The sequence below is a fragment of the Kryptolebias marmoratus genome, linkage group LG1 (assembly GCF_001649575.2).
Source record: "Kryptolebias marmoratus isolate JLee-2015 linkage group LG1, ASM164957v2, whole genome shotgun sequence".
NCBI lineage: Eukaryota > Metazoa > Chordata > Actinopteri > Cyprinodontiformes > Rivulidae > Kryptolebias > Kryptolebias marmoratus.
The window spans coordinates 3,894,313-3,915,091 of NC_051430.1; the positions used below are offsets into that span (position 1 = coordinate 3,894,313).

The window sequence follows — 20,779 nt, forward strand, 5'->3', positions numbered from 1 at the left end:
CAGTCACCCCCAAACTGGAGCAGTGGCTAAAACAGATCCCAGGAACAACATCAGACATCTCAGTCCAGAAATGTGCAGTTCTAGGCACAGCCAAGATACTGCACAGAACCCTCAAGCTCCCAGGCCTCTGGTAGAGGACCCGAGCTCAGAGGATTAGAGAAGACCACCCGCAAAGGATGTTAATAAATTATATATATATATATATATATATAGATGATTGAAGGTCATACAAACAGGTTGCTATTACAACAATGTGACCTGGCTACTCTAATGCTAGATTCAGATTCAGTCTTAATTCAATAAAGTAAATCATGCAATTAGGATTCTCATCTTGAGATACCCTTATTTTAGAGCAAATCTGTTCTGGCACATGTAGGCAGCCATCTTCTCTACATTGTATGCTTGATATGCCACAACAGGACAAATAAAAACAAAAAAAAGTATCAGTGTTTGTGAACAGTACAGCGCTGACCTGCATTTCCAACCTTTAATTGGTATCTATGAACAGCACTGCACACACAAGATGTTTCCTGTTTCAAGCATGATCTATAAACCCCAGCTGATTATATTAAAGAATTGATATTTATGAACAGTTCTAATGAACATTTATACATTCAGTTGAAAATAATCATTAACAGTATAAAGAGGAGAGACAAAGTGCATATGTTGTCCACATCTATACTCATCAAAATTAAACCTCTCTGGTTTAATTGTTATGTCTTGAATTAAACAGAAAAAATGCTTTTAAATATGATGATCTTTTAGTTGGTTATTTGTCTTTTTGTGCTCACCTCGAGCCTATGATGAAAACAATCCATTGCTGTAGTCCAGGTAAGAGTAGGGTGCAAACAGCAGCTGAGTGTGTTTATGCTAGAGGCAGTCAAAACAGAAAAAAAGGAGGGGCTAAGTAAGCACTGGCTCCCAGATACCACTGGAATCAGTTTGGTAGAAAATCCAAGTGCGTACCCGTGCACATTTGATTGGTTTTCTTTCTATTTGCTGACATACAGAGCTGGAGGGTAAATCCAACCAGTTTATTTTATCTTCCTTCACTCACAACAGACAGACCAACATTCAAAGTGGTGAGATTCAATTAAAGCCTCAGTGCTGAACATGTTTATGAGTTCTGACATCCAATTACAAAGTAACAGCTGAAAACACCACTGCAAGGTATACATGTCGTGATTAATAACATTTGACTCTGACAACTTGTCAAAAAACTTTGTATTAAGCAAAATATAAAAATCACACCCTCTATTATCTACAACTCTAACATGCCTCGGAATGAAGTATTAACTCCAAGGTTCTTTGGCGCTTTAGTTTTTCGTGACCCATAGTGCTAGACTTGAAAGACATTTAAGACTTTCAAATATCCTATCAGAAGACAGAAGTGCTCATTTTCATTGCTCGGCTAGACCACGTATCTTTTTATTAATGACATTACTAACAAGCCCCCAGCTAAGTGCTTCAGTGTTGGAGTGAGTCTACGGCTTTGAGCTACAGAAGGGAAGGTTCTGACTGTTGTTTGTGGTTATGCACTGACGTCAGTTCAGAGTCCCTGGATATTGTCCTGGGATGTGTGCCATCTGGGATTAAGTTGTTCTCCTGGGTGGCTTCAATGCCCATGTGAGCAATGATGGAGTCATCAAGAGAGGAGTGATTGGGAGGAATGGATTCCCTCATCTGAACCTGAGTAGTGGTCTGTTGCTGGACAACATGGGCTGGTCATACCACACACCATGTTCAAGCATAGGGTGGTTCATAAGTGTACTTAGTACCAGGCCACCTTCAAACAAAGGTTGATGATCAATTTTGTAATCGTATCATTGGACATCCAGTCCTATGTCTTGAGCACTCCTGTAAAGACAGGGGAAAATCTGTCAAATGATCATCATCTGATAGTTAGTTGGATCTGGTGGCAGGAGAGGCAGCCGAACAGACCTAGTAAACCCAAATGAGTAGTGAGGAATGTCTGGTGGAGCCCCCTGTCTGAGAGATCTTCAACTCAACTGTCTGAGAGCGTTTTTCACGTCTCTGGAGAGGTCAACTATCTGAAATCTTACTGGGCCATGTTCAGGGTCTCTATTACATATGTCGTGGCAACCGAAGGAACCCCCGGTGGACACCACCTGTGAAGAAGCCCATCAAGTTGAAAGGGAGGCCTTTAGGGCTTTGCTGTCTCAGAGGACTCCTGAAACAGCTGGGAGGTTCAGATTAGCCATAAGGGAGACAGCTTCTGTGGCTGCACATGCAAAGACTTGGGTGTGGGAGGAATTTGGAGAGGCCATGAAGAAAGACTTTTGGTTGGACTTGAAGATGCTCTGGCAAACCGTTTGGTAACTCAGAAAGAGAAAGAAGACCCTGTCCCAGGCAGCGCTTGGCTTAGGTGGAGAAGTGCTGACCCAGACTTCCACCACTACTTTTAGAAAGATCGGTACTGTTAGTTTTAGCATTGTCATGTTTTAGCTTATTTAGCCTTCCTGTACATTTATTTTATTTTATTTTATCTTAGCTCATACTTTAGATACTGTTAGATTGTTAGATTCCTAATTGTTGTTTAACTTTATTATGATTTTATTTAGATTATTTTAGCTACTATTTTGACTGTCTCAGCTCATGCTTAGATATGTCTGGTTTCGTGATTTTATTTAGATTATCCTATATTCCATTTAGATTATATATAATTTGTTTAGATTATACATACATGTGTTCTTCTTTTTTGTGTTTCATTATTGATTTGCTGTATTGGATTCTGTTTTTGTTTCTGTTGTAAAGCACTTTGGATCACCTTGTTGCTGAAAAGTGCTATATAAATAAATCTCACTTTACACTTCACCATATTGTCAGATGGTGGAAGGAGCACTTCGAGGATCTCCTTAATCTGGTCATCATGCCCATCTTTGAGGATGCAGACTCTGAAAACCCAGTGGTAGATGAGTCCATTACCATAGCAGAGGTTACCAAGGTAGTTAAAAAGCTCCCTGATGGCAGGGTCCCAGGGGTGGATGAGATTCGCCTGCTGAAGCTTCTGGATATTGTGGGGCTGTCATAGTTGACATGTCTTTTCAATGTCTCATGGAGGACAACACCTGTGAAGTGCAGACCAAGGTGGTGGTTGCCATTTTTAAAAAGGGGCATCAGTGTGTGTCCTCTAACTATCAAGGGATCATAGTTCTAAGCCTACTCCAAGGGGCTGGAAGGAAGGCTCTGACCAATTGCCGAACGTCAGGTTCAGGAGGAGCAGTGTGTTTGTGGCTCTGAAGAAGGCTTATGATCATGTTCCCCAAGGCATTCTGTGGGAGCTGCTGCGAGAGTATAGGCTGTCGTGGTCACTTGTAAGAGCTACTGTATGTGGTCCCTGTATGACCAAAGCAAGATCTTGTCCGCATCCTTGGCACAAAGTGAAGCTTGTTCTCAGTGTGGGCTGGGCTCCTCCAGGGCTGTCCTTATCTGCAACACTGTGTGTGGTGTTCATGAACAGTCATGGAGAGGAGGGGTCTGGTTTGAGAACTTCAGAGTCTTGTTCATGCTTTTTGCAGAAGATTCGGTTCTGTTGGCATCTCCAGCCCATTACCTTCAGTGTGCCCTTGAGTGGTTTGCAGCTGAGTTAGAAGCAGTTACAATGAGAGTCAGATACTTTCAATCTCAAGCCATGGTTCTCAACTGAAAATAGGTGGCATGCTCCTTCCAGGTTGGGGATGAGTCTCTGCCTCAAGCTGAGTAATTAAAGTATTTGGGAGTTTTACTCACAAGTAATTTTGTGATGTAGCAGGAGATGGATTGAGGGATTGGAACCTCGTCCTCAGTAATGAGGGTAATGCTTCAGTCTGTTGGTGAAGAAAGAGTTGAGCCAATGGTAAAGCTCTCAGTTTACTGGTCCATCTACATTCCACCTTCACCTATGGTGAAGAATGAGAGCTCAAATAGATCTTCTATTGTTGGATATCTATATAATTTATTTATTTTTTGCACAGAAGTTTTGGTTACCATTTTCTCAAGAGTTCTGAGTTAGAATGGTGCCTTTAAAAATGTGCATCATATGTTAGAACAAAGTCAGATTGCCCCTCACCCACACACACATTCAGGAAAAAGTATTATCTGCTTCTCAAGATATTAGAAATATATTTGACAGAATGTGCAATTGCACTGGCTATATTGGCCAGCCTGTAAAGTGACTGTGACTGTAAGGTTTATCAATATTCAGACTAATAGTGTCCTGACATTCATAGAGGTTAGTGAAACAAAGTCTTTGTTATGGAAATCGTTGGTAAAGTAAAAAAAAAAAATACTTTTTTAATAGATTGATAGCCTAGAACTGCTGAGAAGACAGGACATTTATAAACTGGTCAGACTTGTTACAAATCTGTAATCAATTCAATTCAATTCAATTCAATTCAGAAATACTTTATTAATTCCAAAGGGAAATTAAATGTTGACGTAGCTAATTTAAAATTCTCAATCTCTTTGACAACTCTGACAAATCTGTTCACAGTCTGTAGTAAACTGTGTACGCTAAAAAATTTTAGCAAACGGATGTCAGGTGCCTGCACTCTATTCAGATACAGGCAGCTATAACAATAATGGGATATCAGCAGGTCTGCCGATGTTTGTGTAAAAATTATAATACATTCAGACATCTGAGCAGTATTATTTTGACATTAGCATGGTTCTGAGCCATCTGAGTTGCATTTTTGTAGTTACCTGTTGATGTGCTTAGTTACTCAACAAACACAAAATAAGAGAAATAAAACAGATAAAATGACTGGTGACTTCACAGAGCTCAGTGCCTAAACTGAGTATTTTACCCTGTTAAAATCCACAGTGAGCGGACAGCTGTCAGCTGTTAACTACCCAGTTTCACTGAATGTAACATTAGTTCTGTTTAGTTGGATGAATGTAATATGACAAAAAGCTGATTAGACTTTTGTCCTTTGATTGACACATTATACAGTAGCTTACAGTGACCACAGCAGGTCCAAAAACAATCAGACCAAACAAAAAAAAAGAAACTCACACATACATTATCCTTTAATCCACTCTGGTCAATAGTTTGATAAACAGTTGAATAAAACTTTTAGCCAAAATTTTGAAAACAAAAAAAACAAAAAAAGCCATATCTTCAGAGTGTTCTTGTGTATTACTGTTTAATTATTCTTAATCAGCCTGCAGCTGAGCGAACCTTTTTTTTTTTTTTTACCTTGCGATGTCTGCTCTGCTGCTTGTGTGGAGTCATGTCAGTCGGTAGGGGGTCAAATTTCGAGCATCTGACTACCAAACATATGTGGATAAAAGGGGTCCAGACCTCCACCTCCCAAGGTGGTCTGAGTAAAAACCCTTTCAGTGAGCACTGAGCCAGTTCAGGCCTGTATGTAGCACTATCTGAATGTAATGACAGGTCTGAACAACCTCTTAGTGATTAGTTGATATTTTCTTCTTGGTGCTATTATAGTGTCAAATGGGTGAAAAAAATTACTTTTTACAAACAGCTTGAAAATGATGTTCCTGACAGATAACAAAAAGTGTAAAATCACGTGTTACCGCAGTTAAAACTGTGGTAGGATAATTTTTTGTTAGTTTTTATTAAAGACAATGTGTAGAAAAATGTATTTCAAGTCAAAACTTTGACCCATTTACAGTTTTTCTCGATTGTTTACACACAAATACTGGTACTCGAGACACAATGACCACAACATGTAACTCATGCACAAACCCCCTGAAGCAATTCTGCAAAACTGCAACCACAATTCCTGCTTTACGCTGAAATTGCAGTTCTAAGATACACTTTTTTCAAAACACCACACACAATTATCTGCATTTGGCACAATTTTCATGAAGAAAATCTCTTGTTTTCACAAGTAGCACACTGTCACCCCAAATTCTAAGTTACCTGCCCTGCTGTGCACACTGACTCATCACATGGGCAAACTCCTGTCACACCGATTTACAATCAGCAATCAGAGCTTTAGCATAAAAGGCCAACAGGCAGCAGTTAACGCTTCTCATGGCTGGATTCTCCATGCCAGACGATATTTCTCCCGCTGCTTGGCCAGGGAAAACATTGCTTGTGATGTGGATGTGGTGGGGTGGCCAGTCCCAAACAGAAGAGAGGATGCAGCATAGTTTTTTTTTACTGTAACTGTATACAGTAAATTCTTCTGTTTTGTATGTAGACCACTGTATGTGCAACTTTGTGTTGGTTGGGATGTACAGTGTGTACACTGTTTTTGTGGGAAAAATTAAATATATTTGTTACAGTGTATTTGTGTTCTGAGTATAAAAACAAAATTTTAAAATAGTTTACAAGACACTTGTGTGTGTACTGTCTGTAGTCAGTGTGACACTGAACAGAAAAAGTAATTCTGATGAATGGAGAAGAAGTGTTTTACATTGAGCACATCAGTGTTCAACAGGTTCTTATAAATGTCTATTCATCTGAGGGTTTGTGTGTCATCTGAAATCAAAATACAATTTTAAGAGAATTGAAGGGTTTTGCCCATTGTGTGTGTGTGTTTTCTTGATTTGTGTGAGAGTACGAGGCATGCTTTCAGAAAATGTGTGTAAACAATCGAGAAAAACTGTAATATAACTGTCTTACCTGAATGGTGACAATGCGTGGCAAAGGTTGTTGTGTATTAGCTCCGCCCTCTATTGCAATGCCCAGGGTGCTGGCATTTTTCATGACTCGTACCAAGACAGCACAGGGTACTGGAATGGGTGAGTTTATCTGTAGGAACACACAGTGAAAGCCCGTCAGGTTATGCTCTATGAACTTTGGAATTTTTTTTTTCTTTGATGACTTTCTTGAGTGTGGCATTGGGAATTTAAAGAAGAACCACACCAGTAGCAAGGATTATGGGCCCAACATTGGTTCATTCATGGCAGTGTCATGATCTGTGCGTTTTTCTGTGGTTCTTTGAGTTTTTTGTTGGATTTGTTCTCTTTTGATTATTGTTCTCCAAGTTTAGGTTATCTGTGTTTTCCTATCAAGTTAGATTGTTAGCCTGTTGTGTTTTTGTACTTTATTATTAGACTTATACTTGAGTATTTCTTGTTTCAGTTTCCAAATGTTCTATGTGCCATTATTCATTTACTCTCAGTCAGCTTCCTCTGTGTTTTTCCAGTCAGTCTGTCACACCCACTTTACCTGTTCCCTATTTCCTCTCAGCTGTTGTTCATCTTCCACTCACCCTCAGCCCTTTATATTCGGTCTATTCCATCTCCTCCTCTCTGGTTCATTGTTAGTCCTCACCACAGTCAAGTTTTCTCCTTGTGGCATCCTGTGAGCTCGCAATGGTAGACAATCCTTGATCCATCAGAACCTCATTTGACCTGGGGCTCAGATGAACGCAACTTGGATGAAATGTAATCCCTGTCTACCCCACCCCAGATATTTTTTCTCTGTTTGTAAATATTCTTTTCTTTTAAAACATTACAACAGGGGTGTCAAACTCCAGGCCCTTTTAGTTTTAGGTTTTTCTGCTCCAACACACCTGATTCAAATGGTTTAATCACCTCCTCACCAAATCATCAAGTTCTCCAGGAGCATGGCAACAAGTCATCCATTTAAAGCAGGTGTTTTAAAGCAAGAGCACATCTAAAACATGCAGGAGAGTGGCCCGAGGAATGGAGTTTGACGCCTGTGCATTACAATCAAAACACTAAAATACCCATGCTGGGTCACTAGATGGTGAGAACGTTCACATTAACCCTTAAATTGTAACCATGTGGCGTTATTCTTTTTATTTTTTATTTTTTCCCTGGTGCCATATTGCTGTATTCAAAACTTTGAAAACTTATCTTTGGCTGTTTATCCTAATTCACCTCTTTGAATAGTGTATATGACTCTGGTTTATATCCACAGGGTCATACATCCAATATTATTTTGTTTATCAGGATTCATGATTGTACATATCTAAGCTTTTACCCTTTTTGAGATAGGGCTATAAGAAGCCACCTGACACTGCTTGATATCTTTCAGGAAAATTGAATAGTTTCACATTTTATGGGTGAAGCAGTTGGCACACATCTGTTGCCCATGTGCCTGCAGAGCCATGTGAGTCCGAGGGTGAGGATGTCAGTGATTCTGAGCAGTAGGATCATAAGAATGTTGGTTTTATAAGTAAAAACATGTTAAGAAATATTTGTTACATAAATGAAACGTTTTAAAATCTACTCTCTTTAATGTTTTTATATGAAAGAAAAATAAAACCAGAATAACCCTAAACAGGCAAGTAACCAGCTTATTGACATTCATATCAGCTTCCTTATTGGGGAATCTGAAAAATGAAACCTGAAATGTTGCTAAATTAGGTGGCAGGAACACAAATTTACCAACAAATATCAAAATACAGTAAATATTAATCCAACAACAAATCCAGAAGCTGGGTCTTCCTGTCTCCCTTATCTTTTTGCCACAACACTCATTATGGGTAGCTGTGTGTGGGATGTGGGCTGCACTCGGTGGGGATCCAAGGTTGTCTATGGCTGCTGGGGAAAGGAGATATCAACAGGGGCTTTACATGAGGTTCCACCAGCTTCAAAATACACGCCAGAGAAATTGTTTCCTGAAGCAGTCCCCTGACAATATTCTACAGTCAGATTCATGAAAACAGATACGATGCACTCTGATGTACCCCTATTATCGGTGATTAAGGATAGGTTATATTTGGTGAGTTGTGACACCCATACAAGTGATAAATCATCAAGTTGCAAGTGCAGAAAAAACAACAGGAAATGATTTTTTTTTTTTCAGATAACAGCGTCATTATTTTGGGTGGCCATTTGGGGAAATGTTTGCCCCTGGTGGGAATTATGGCCAGAAGGTCAGCAGGACATTTCACTAGCTATTCTTAGAGTAACCTCTGGCCCCTCCTGTTGCTATTTTAGCAATTCAGGATAGACTTAAGTGGGTAATTTCACTAAAACACATTTCTTTATTGCTTGCTGGTAGTCCTAGTGTATTATGCAATGCAAGCACTATATTTCGTCATTTCCTTAGTCAAAATCCTGAGAGAAAATCTGACTGACCAGAGCATTTTGTTCAGGTCTCACACTAACAGAACCATACAAATATTTAGGCATCAAATCTATTTGGGTCGGTGTCCATTGCTTGAAGACTAACAGGCTGATGAAGCAGCTAAATAAGACTTTGAAGTGAATGATACATAAATTGAGTTCATCCATGTAAGCGCAATAAAAAACTACTATGAAGCATCAGCAACGCCTGTACACCAAAGAGATGCAGCTGTGACAATTTTCACTGGGAGAGAAAGTGATTGCATTATTTTTATCTTTTAAATTTAAATTACTCTCAAAAGCAAGAGGCCTTTGGAGTAACACTGTGGGTGGGGGATCTTGGTTCTTAAGATTTGACTTGGGTAGAACAATGCAAATGTACCACCTCAGCATCTTTAAAGCATAGAAGGAGGCTGTATTTTTCTATCAAAAACAGAGATGAGTTGGGGCAGACAATTCCAAATTCTACCAATCCTGCTCCTCTTCTTTTGCCCTCCTGGAGAGCACAGGTTTTCTAGTTGTAAAAGTGTTTTGCTGATGAGTTCTCTCTCCTGCCAGGATATCCTAATTTTATTTACAGTAAGGTCACATTGAGATGCTCCCAGCTGACTACAGACTTCCAGGATAAAGAGAAAAAGCATTTTAAATGAATTCAAGTCTATGCTTGAGTTGTGGGAGAGAGAAGAACCCCACAATGACTGGTGTAGTGAGGTTGATGAGGTCCTCACAGTCTGATGGATACTCCATGTCTCAGGTCAACAAGCTCCTAGACCGCTTAGTTCATTTTTTCTTGACCGTTTTCTGTCAGATTCCCTTCTCTCAAGAGTCTAAGGACAACATGGCCTTATCTGCTTGAGATGATTTGAACCCATTTCTGAACTTTCCCTTGGCTTGTTTGGTGCCCTAGCAACCTTCCAACTCCTCATGGTCTGACCACGGCTCAACAGCTGCACACAGACCTCAGTCTAAGTTGTGTGGTGGTTTGTAGTTACTGAGCAGCAGCAGGGTGAGACTTTGGACAATAGTTCAGGAAAGAAGGCCAAGAGAAATTCATTTACACAGCTGTAAGTAATTTTTATTTAGTTTCTCCCTCTTCATTTATAATAAAAAGTTAAGACCCAAGAGCACTTCTGGTGGCTGTCATGTCAAGCACTGGAGTGTTTGTTAAGTGTTTGTTCACCATAAGAGCAACTTGTGTGAGTGTGAAAAAAGTATTTGTGATTGAAAAATAAAATATTAAGTTTTAAGATTCATCTGCAGAATTGGAACTCCTAGGAGTGCCGCAGCAGTACGACGGGTTGCGCTACATCAGGTTTTCAGTTGATTCTTGTCAGACACTTCTTGTTAATGCTCTAACATCACTGTCAACCTCCAAAGGTTGACACTAATGATGTCCTCCTGCATCCTCAACTTTCTGCTTATTCCTTAAACTGAGGAAAGACCGGATTTTGACTAGGTCATTGCAGCATCTTGCTTAATCTAATCAAAAGAAGATAGGCCCGTAATTTTTAGTCACATCCTGTCTAATGTGGACACACAGTTGTATATGCAAACAAGTAAAGCCGGTTTACTTCATTGTTATTTGTGGGGATATTTGATTGGACTGCTTTCATGCGGTGAAATACTCCATCATATGACAACGCACAATGCGTACTTTCTTAATTAATCCCAGTGAATTTTTATTCAGTGGGGTCTGAAATCATAAAGAACTACTTTGGGGCAAACAAAAAGATAAAGGTAAAGAAGAAACTATGTACTACATAAGTCCTAATGAAGGCCTCACTTGTATGGTGGCCCCTAGAGAAGGAGTATATGGCCTTTGCTGTTCCAGAAGACCTTGCTTGTTCTTGCTCGGTCGAGGGCTGCCATCTTTACAAAGGCCTCCTGCTTCTGCTATGTCCACCCCGCTGTCTTCACTCAGAGTCTGTCCACTGTCTGACAGCTGAGACAACGTAGCTCCTAGAAGGAACACAATAATGTTAGGATGTACTTTATCATGTTGAACACTCAGTAGTCAAAAAGGAAACTATTATTAGCCTGTTGCCCTAATTTATTATCAAATACAATGCATTCCATCAAATACAAGCTATTTACACAGTATGATTTTCTTTAAATGAAGTTGTCCCTAAAAGCTTGGATTTAAAAGGATAGTCTAGTCATTTTTGAAAAGATGTTCGATCAAATAGTTATCAGTAGTCAGTACCTTATCAATGAAGACATCAGTCTGAGCACAGAGTGTGGAGAAAAGGGCAGAAGACTTCCTCCAGGCTAGGCTAATGGCTAGCCTAATGAGTGCTCATTGTTTTTTGTTTTTTAGGCTTATAAAACAAGTCTCTGTCAAAAATGAGATACTACTGTGAAAGAATGCTCCATTAGCTAATATTAAACTTTTACACTCAGGAATGACATCGTTTGTTGCTGTTTTCTCAACTAAACAACATCTACATAATGTATGCTGAACATAGATAGGCTGTCTTTATGCCAGTGGCGCTGATAACGCTGAATGTCTGCCGGGAGCTGAGTGAACGTTTGGACTGAGTAGATGTGCTGATCAGGTGATCTGATACATTCACAACCACTCAGCACCATCAGCAAATAATGATCTATCTATGCTAAGCACACACACACACACACACACACACACACACACATTTACATAGTAACACGGACATTATCTGGTTGGGAAAAAAGCAACAAACTAAACAAACAGTGTTGAGGTTTACTATTAGCTAAAGTAGTGTTCATTTACACCAGCATGTCAATTTTGAGAGTTGTTTTATAAAAACAATAAACAACGGGTTAGCCATTAGCCTAGCCCGGATAAAAACCTCTGCCCTTTTGTCTATGACTGATAAAGTACTAACTATTGACAACTATTTGACAGAACATCACTTCAAAAGTGACCAGAGTTTCCTTTTAGGTGGACTGGCACCTCTCAGGTGTTTGTGGGAAGCTTGCTTTAAGTCTGTCCCTCTACCTGTACAAATCTCTTTATCAGATACTTCAGATGAAGTTTCCTGGTTACTTTTTTGTAAGATATGATGTAAAGGTTTTTAACGTTTTCCTGCTGAATAAAATTTGAAAGTATTTTTTTTCTAATATGGGAACAAAAGTTATTTATTGACTACAAAAAAAAATAAAAAGGAGATACATTTATGTACACTGCAGTTTGTTTCTTTACACACCTGGTTATTGTATAAAGCTATTGCTCTATAGCAGGAATAACTGCAAATAAGGTCTTTATTTGATTTTGATTTATTGAAGCATACCTACATGAGCCTCTGACTGAAGACACTATTGAATAATTTGTCTGTTGTGAAAAATGATTTGTGGTATTATCCAGGTGGTTCTGCAACATCCTCCTTATTATACATTTAATTCTTATCACTGCAAAGAAGTTTGGTCTTTTTTATCAGTTTGTTTGTAGCTGCCTGGCTTTCCAAGTTGACTGTAAAGAAAAAATGACTCTCCACCTTAGCCTTATAGAAAACATGCAGCAACTTAATACAAACATTAAAAAGATAACTATTTTTAGTTTGTGTTATTTTATGATGATCTTTTTTGTTAGGTTTTATGATTATGTTCTGTTTTGTGAGTCTTGTGTTCAGTTCTGTTCCCTGTGTTCTTTGGTTTGGTTTTGGTTTGGTTTTACTCCCTGTGCTTCCCTGTGTTATATGCCACCTTCTCCCTCCATCAGTGTTTGTCAGCCTGCCACATTTATCTACACCTGTTCCCAGTTTGTAATCAGTCACCTGTGTCCAACTTCATCATCAGCCCCATTCCATATATTCTCTTCCATTGCATCTGATTTCTGCTGGTTTATTGTTGTTCATACGCACTGTTTGGTTCTCCTCAGTGTCTTCTGTGTGTTTTGTTTAAATTAATATTTTAGTGTTTTTCTTTTAGCTCTTTGTGCCAATCTGCATTTCCTGGGTCCATCTCAGCCCCAAACTTGACAAAGACACGTGAAAAACCAAATCATGTGGGCCGGGGTCCATATGATTTGTTTGTTAAGTCCCCTGGTGGTCTGGTGCAGTGTTCCTTACTTGCTGTTGTTTTGGTGGTTTTCAGTGTTTTTGGAGTCTGAAGCATTTTTTCCTTGCATTTGTTTTGTTGGTTGTACTTTTTCTGCCTCTAGCTATTTTCTGCTGCAGCATTTTTCTCCTGCATTAGTTCTTTTGTGTTTGTGTGTTTTGGAGTTTGTATCATTCCTTCTTTGCACTGCGTTGTGCCATTTGCTGCACTTTTAGCTGTTTGCTGCTCATTTGCACTTGTTGACTTCCGTGCCCTAAGTCCTTCAAACATCTTGTTTGACCTGTTCTCTTTCAAGATAAGAGATTTGTTCCCATATCACACCACAAAGTGATGCACCAGCTTTCAATATACAGCCTCATGTCCACCTCTGACAAAACTACAGAGTTGTTGCAGTTGTAAATAATAGGACACCCAGTTGAACTTGAATGTCAAAGGGTAAGGAGAAGCAGAGAGAGTAGTCACTTTCTTTGCTCCTGTGCTGTTGAAAACCCTATTGAGCAGAAATCCTTCAATTGTATAAACAAGGGTGTGTGTGTCAGATAATCAGTAATCCTGGAAGATTTTACATTCAACAATAAAAGAGCTGGACCTATAAAAGCAGGCAATTCTCAAGACAGTTTGAAGTTCCCTAAAGTTGTATTTGACCTAATATTGAATTAATAGTCAGACACCCTTCAAGCAGAACTTGTCATAGTATTTTTTTACCTGTTCACAATTTGACAAATTATTAATGCTATGTCACAACCAAATACACAATAAATAAAGCTAAAATAAAATTTTGAACACATTTACAAAGATTTTATTTATAAGTAATGTAAATTAAAAAAAAAAAATTACCTCTGCTTAAAAATAAGCTATGCGGAGTTGTGTTGAAATCTGATTCTCAATTAAAAATGTCTCATAAAACCCTAACCCTGATCCCAAACAGCTAATCTGCTTTAGACAATCATTGATGTGAAAGCTTAAGTGACGCCACATAGTGTAGTTATTTGTTGCTATTTTGGACTTATAGTATAGTTTGTCTGTTTGAACAGAGACACACTATCATAGTAACGGTGTACCTTTTTGTGGTTGTCTGGAATCTGCAGACAGCCGATTCATATCTGTCACCATGATTTTCTGGCTGAGGGCAGGTGAGCAGGGCCGGTCAGGACTACAGGACGAAGCGGCAGGTGTGATGAGAGACGGACATAGGGAGGGGCACGGTGAAGGATGGGGTGACAGGTGAGGGGAAGGCATCGGAGATGCTGCCTTTGAAGAGGAGGCAGATTTTGACAAGACAGAGGACTTTTCATAGGAGCTGGATCTGGACGAGAACTTGGCCAACGCCTCAGACCTAGAAGATGGAGAGGAGTCCCGATGGTGTTGGAAGCCTGGACAAGTGTGGTGTCCAGAACTAGGTCGGTTTGGGTGAGCAGCATGGTGGTGAATAAGCTGAGTGAAGTGGGGATGGTTGAGGTGCTCAGAGTCAGAAAGCTGTGGAGAGCTCTGGCAGGTGTGATGGAGTGCATTAAGGGAGGTCTGGTGTCTGGCACCTGCACAGGTGTGCTGGGCAGATGTTGTGGAGGGCAGCTGGGTAGTGGAAATATGTTTGGGTGACTTATGGAGGCAATCCTGCTGCAGCCGAGTGAGCCCTGTGAAGAGCAGACTGGAACCAGGCTGAACGAGTCGGGCTGAAGGCTTCCGGTTCAGCTCATTCTCCCTGGTCACAAGGTTCTGGGCCTTGTACGGAGTAGCTCTGAAGGTTGGAGGAGATTCGTTTGGAGCCCTCGTTTCATCCTGACAGTAAAAAGAAGGGAACAGAAAAAACTAAAATGATAAGTGCAATTACTCTCTGTGAACTTTATCTTAAAGATTTAATTCCCTCTTGACAAAAGAAAAACAAAAACCTTATCTTTTAATTCAAGAATGTGATGAAAATATTAAAGTTACATTTCTTTGTGGTATAGAGTGATAAAAAAATTCCAGTTAACAGCCCTGCAATACTTTGGTATTCTTGTATGATGCCTTTTTTTTTTTTTGCTCTGCTTGCTTAACATATTTATCGCTTGCTGCCAAAGGCAGATGATAATGTTCTGCCCGTGTATGTGCGTTCATTTATCTCTCATAATCCACTGGATGAATTTCAATGAAAGTCAGAATGTATTTAATAAATGTGCATCTACAGCTGAATAACTTTGAGTCACCTCAATCCAAGAAAGTCGTCATAGCTAGATGACCTTAGGAAACACAAATGACAACAACTCAGCCATTTCTACAAATATTGAGCTAAAACCTGATGTAGTGGTAGGTGGGCATTATCATCAACTCCTACTCGAAACACTACACACTGCGTAATATTTTTAATTAACACATGGCATTAACTGCTGGGGCTACTGTTGGTTTGTTAGCAAAATATATCATGAATCATTGAACAGATTTTAATGAAACTCTCAGAAAGTAATCAATGGTTGTACATCCACAGCTGCCTAACTTTCAGAGTAAACCCAAGGAAAAACGACCACCACAACTAATCAATGTTGGCAAACACAAAAATGGCTTCACCACTTGGTGGCAAAAAACAAAAGAAAAACCACATGAATTCAACATGAACTTCACATTTAACAGGTGAATACATGTTAAATTAATGATTTGCTCCTGTTTTCTGTCTGATCTTTGAACATCTTCATGTGATCAGGAGTTCTTTCTGTTATGGTTAGTAAAACAAAGTGATAATGAGACTGACATTTTTCAACTGTTTTTAATTTATTTTATTAGCATTTAGCGTAAACATGGTCAGCATTGCCAACTGTAGCAGCAGACAGGTAAATACAGCCTGCCTTGGCTCAAAAACAGCCTACCAACATTATCAGATATGACAGAGGGTAAAAGCTCGAATGGATAAAATACAAAAACTTTAAGCCCAGGCCTGTTTTGATCTGAGCTTGGAGTGAGATTTTGAGCTGCTAGAAGTCGTTAGATGACATCATCACCGAATTTGCATATTTGGTGATGTTGATTAGGCTGTAGGAGAGAGGACTATCAAATGTTGGCAAGACAAAAAATGAGTAAAAAACACTCAGTGTGTTTAGAACTACAAATGATCTTTATGAAATGAAAGTCCTGTTAAGACCGCTCTTGCTCCCGAAGTAAGCTGGACTTACATTCTCACCTGTGTAAGAGGCTCCTGGCACTTAAATAGGAACCTTCAGACTATACAGACAGCTGACATACCTTGATAGAAATTACAAATCATTTTTAGTAGTCTTTGTCCCTGTATGTGCTACCTTAGAGATTTTATCAGATGACTTTGAGTTCTCTTAGGTCGGTAAAATCTTCCACATTGAAGACATGCTGTTGCTTGTGCAAGTTAGCCTCTTGGCTTTGATGCATTTGCAACCGGGGGTTAAAAAAACAACAACAAATACAAAAAACAACTCTTAGATTTTTTTAGAGTCACACTGGCTGGTAACCAGAGAAACATGTCAAGCAGGTCAAGACTGATTCCTGTTACTAACTGAATCATTAAGTATTGGAAGAACATTTACACTACTTGCCTGGAATTTGCTGTGAGGTAGAGGGAAAGGCTGTATTAAAAATAGTTTTTTATTCACCACAGGCATCAACAAATACATCTGGAATAAAAGTATTTTAACACAGTGAATCCCAAGGGTTTAGAACAAGGCAACTGGACTTCTTTTCTTGTTTGTAAAGATGATTTGATTCTCATCCAAAAAGTTGTTTCAGTTGAGAAAACAAATCTTACATTTCCTTAAGTTTATTCAGAAACAATTGAGTTTTTTTCCCTATCACATGAGGCACTGAAATAGGAATTAGGCCACAAAGCTACCCGAATTGGATTAGACAGGTACACTACTTTACTGGTTTTACTGTCAAAATTATACCTAAAGAAATGTCTATCTGCAAACCTAAGAAAAGAAAATTCATATATTAACTCCCTGCCACCTACTAAGGGGTTATATCTGGACTCTTTATTGTGAACCTGGTCATAATTTTCACACAATATCTTCACCTCAGCTGCTTAGTCCCTTTTGACCGCAGTCTGTTTTCCACTAAAGTTCCTCTGTTCACTTTGTTTTTTGTGTTTTGAGCTTAGGGAGATGAAAATGTATGTGTTAGAAATGCTGTTGAACAAGACCTTTGGATTATATCCATCAAAATGAAAATGTGTTCATCACTGATTTGGTTTGTCTTCTATGGATAAACAATAAAAAAGCCCAAAACATTTAACCTTCCTGAAGCCCTCAAAAGAGAGAGATATGAAGAGAGGTAGAGAAGCCCTTGTAAGGCTGCCTCACATCATATTTTATTTAAACTGAAGTTTGTCAATATCCTGTCTAACTTTATCTAGTCAGCCTCTGCAGCTTACCCATACAAGTTTGATTCAATTTTTTTTTTTTTACATAGGTTTACTAGATTCTCTGATGTTTTTTTGTCAGTATCTGTTCCCAGCAGCAAAAAAGAAACCTAAAAAATTCAGAATAAGACTGCTATTAGACATTTTTAGCAGAATCCAAAAGAAATAAATTCAAGAACATTTTGTGTTTCTCTTAGTATCAACTACTGTTCAAGGTTTGATTGTTTCTCTATTTCCAGCATTAGTAACCTAATTATTTTACAACAATATAATGCTATTACAATTTCTAGTAGGATTTTTACATAACATAATGTATGATACATTTCTGTATCCACCTTTTAAACCATAACTATTTACTGGGATTCAGGTTTAAAAGGAACAAACCATTCCAAGATAATGAAGGCATACTGTATATGCAGTTGCACCTAACTGTAGAAGAAGCAAAGAATAACACGTACCAGTGAAATGTTTTGAAAAGAAATTGTGTTCTTCTCCTGGTCTTTTTCTCTCCAGCCACTAGCAGAACCATCCAGCTGAAAGAAAGAGAGGAGCTGTTGTACTGCAGATGGAAAAATAGCATTAGTCAACTTAATACTGATGCTAGTTGGACTACAGAGCAACATATTGAGTCCTTGATGAGACTGTTAAATTATTTAAGGCTTGCAGCCCTGTGATGGACTTGCAACCTGTCCAGAGTGTACCCTGCCTCCCGCAAAATGACTGCTGGAGATAGGCACAAGCTCGCTGCGATCTGGAGTGAAAAAGCGGGTAATATAATGGCTGAATGGGTGGAGGCAGGTCTTGCAAATGCATTGTTCAAAGCAGCAATTTTCAAAGTGGACCAGACAGCTGAAAAGTCTTCTAGAATAGGGTTGTCCCGATGCTTTGTAAGGAACGTGATAAATGCTGTCATCTTACGATTTCTCTCACTGTACACCTTGTCAGAGGTTTTATGGGAACAATTCCTGTACTTACTTTCCCCAATGAGGGCGTTTCTTTTTAAAAAGGTTTCATTGTTAGCAGGATTACTCAAAAAGTAATGACTCACTTCCGTTAAATGAAAAGTTTAACAGAAGTGAGGCATACTAAAGGGTTATATCCATTTTTGTGTTGGCTAATGCTGATTAGCTGTAGTGGTCTTCATGATTTGGGGTAACGCCAAAGGATGATTATTTGTAGATGCACATTCAAAGAGTAGTTTCTGATAGTTTCAATAAAACCTGTCAGGTGGGTCATGAAATGTTTTTACTGTCAGACAGACAGGGTTAATGCTAACAGCTAATACCAAAAGTTTAGGCTAAACTATTGCACAATGTGTTGTGCTCTGAGTATATGTTGGAAATAATGCTCAGCTACAGCATCAAATTTAAACTTAATATCTATATAAGTGGCTGTGTTGTAGCCATTTTTGCTGTTGAATTGAGTTGATTTCTAAGTTAATCAGTTGTAGATGTAAATCCAACGATTACTTCCCAAGTGTTTCATGAAATATTTTGCTGTCACAACAGACAAATGATTATACACACAAACAAACAGGCAAAACATTGTAACTTTTTCTCCTCTGGCAGCAGGTGATAATTAGGACAAACTGTAGAAAGATGTAAAGTTTGTTTATACAGTTGTGGTCAAAAGTTTCCATCCATCCATCCGTCCATGCGTCCATGCGTCCATCCGTACATCCATCCATGCGTCCATCCATCCATCATCCGTCCATCCATCCATCCATCATCCGTCCATCCGTCCGTCCGTCCATCCATCCATCCATCCATCCATCCATCCATCCATCCATCCATCCATCCATCCATCCATCCGTCCATCCGTCCATCCGTCCATGCGTCCATCCGTCCATCCGTCCATGCGTTCATGCGTCCATGCGTCCATCCATCCATCCATCCATCCATCCATCCTCTTTACTCGCTTCTCATTTCCGCGTCACAGGGAGCTGCTGCCTGTCTCCAGCAGTCACTGTACGAGAGGTGGGGGACACCCTGGACAGGTTGCAAGTCCATCACACAGCCACATAGAGACAAACAACCATTCACGTGCTGCATTAGGAGCGTGAACATCATAATAATTTTGGACTTTAAAGGATTTACCCTGCCTTTTTAAGGGTAGAATGAATAAACAATGTACAACTTCAGTGAAACTAAAAACAAGAATAGGGTCCACAAAATTGAATTTATTGTGAGTGTTCTGTAATCCACAGGGTCAAAATTCTACATGGCTTTGCAAAGCCTTCAACAACAATCTGACATAATTCTAACTGGATATTTGAGCAGTTAACAAAACTGTGTTTAACTATTGTTACTGCCCTCTTAGGGTCAGAGGTGTAGAGGAACAGTATTACAAGCAGACTTCTCAGCAGAATGAGGTCTCTGTGGATGGATGTGGATCCTCTACGACACATCATTACATAGAAGATGGGTCACCAAAATGGCTGCTCTGTGTCAAAAGCTGTCACAGAATGCTAACACAGAGAATAAAAGAAAATGTGTGAGGTTACACACACATGCACCCACACACCGTCATGTTTCCATCATTTATACATCACAGTGACCTACATTCTTTTCTTGGAAACTTCTGAAACTGTAATTAAAGGCCTATCATTCCTTGAGGGAACCCATATTACTCACCACCTTTGTCGCCAGGCTTTTAAGCTGAATTCATACGCCACGAGAAGTGAAGAAATCCACTCTTGCTGATGTAGTTGGGTGACAAAAGTCAATATGTTCTTGCAAGATCTCTGAGAGCCAGTTCTTTACACAAGGTCCGGGCAGTACTGTTTCTCACAGGAGTATGCGTCAACTATTGTGTGATTGGTCAGAACCTTGTAGTGGGAGTGTTTATGTGGAAAAGGGAGTAAACTGCAATGGTGTCATTTTGCTTTTACTGCTCCACAGACGAGCAACTGGCTGAAACTGTTAAAAAATACAGCCGTCTTCATAACTATTCCATCAAAACTCATAAAGATAGGTAAATTGCAAAGAACTCTTGGAAGGAGACAGAAGAATTATTTTGCATGGAGTAGACCAAGCAGAGACGTAGGCAGCTCTCCATGACCGTGCTGGTCGGAAGGATGTTCCCCTCGGCTGGGCAGCATACAGACACGTTCCCTATGTTCGCTTGTTACTGTGCACCATCTGTTGCTTAATGGTAGTGGTTTCTTTGTGACAAATTTGCAAATGCGATTCAGCGTTTACTGTCTCGGTCTGTACAGTAAAAATGTCTGGTCGCAGTAAGGGAAGCAAAAATCTGTACAGGGGCAGAAAAGTGGAGACCCAGGGGGAAAGAGATTTGTTCTGGCGCTGTGGGGAGAGAGGAGGAGCTTCCTTGAAGTTCTGCCTGGAGTTCATCATTGAGTATAAAATGTTC

At 39.4% G+C, this 20,779-nt stretch overlaps 1 protein-coding gene across 1 annotated transcript in view; it reads right to left on the reverse strand.

Annotated features, from left to right (window-relative positions):
* Nucleotides 1–20,779, reverse strand: part of whrnb (whirlin b) — a 100,746-nt gene that overhangs the window by 5,997 nt on the left and 73,970 nt on the right. The window contains exons 8-11 of the mRNA XM_017432685.2: nucleotides 17,866–17,940; nucleotides 14,112–14,829; nucleotides 10,799–10,974; nucleotides 6,596–6,724 (exon numbers count right to left, since the gene is read on the reverse strand). Coding sequence (XP_017288174.1) covers nucleotides 6,596–6,724; nucleotides 10,799–10,974; nucleotides 14,112–14,829; nucleotides 17,866–17,940 — 1,098 coding nt within the window. The remainder of the gene's footprint in view (nucleotides 1–6,595; nucleotides 6,725–10,798; nucleotides 10,975–14,111; nucleotides 14,830–17,865; nucleotides 17,941–20,779) is intronic.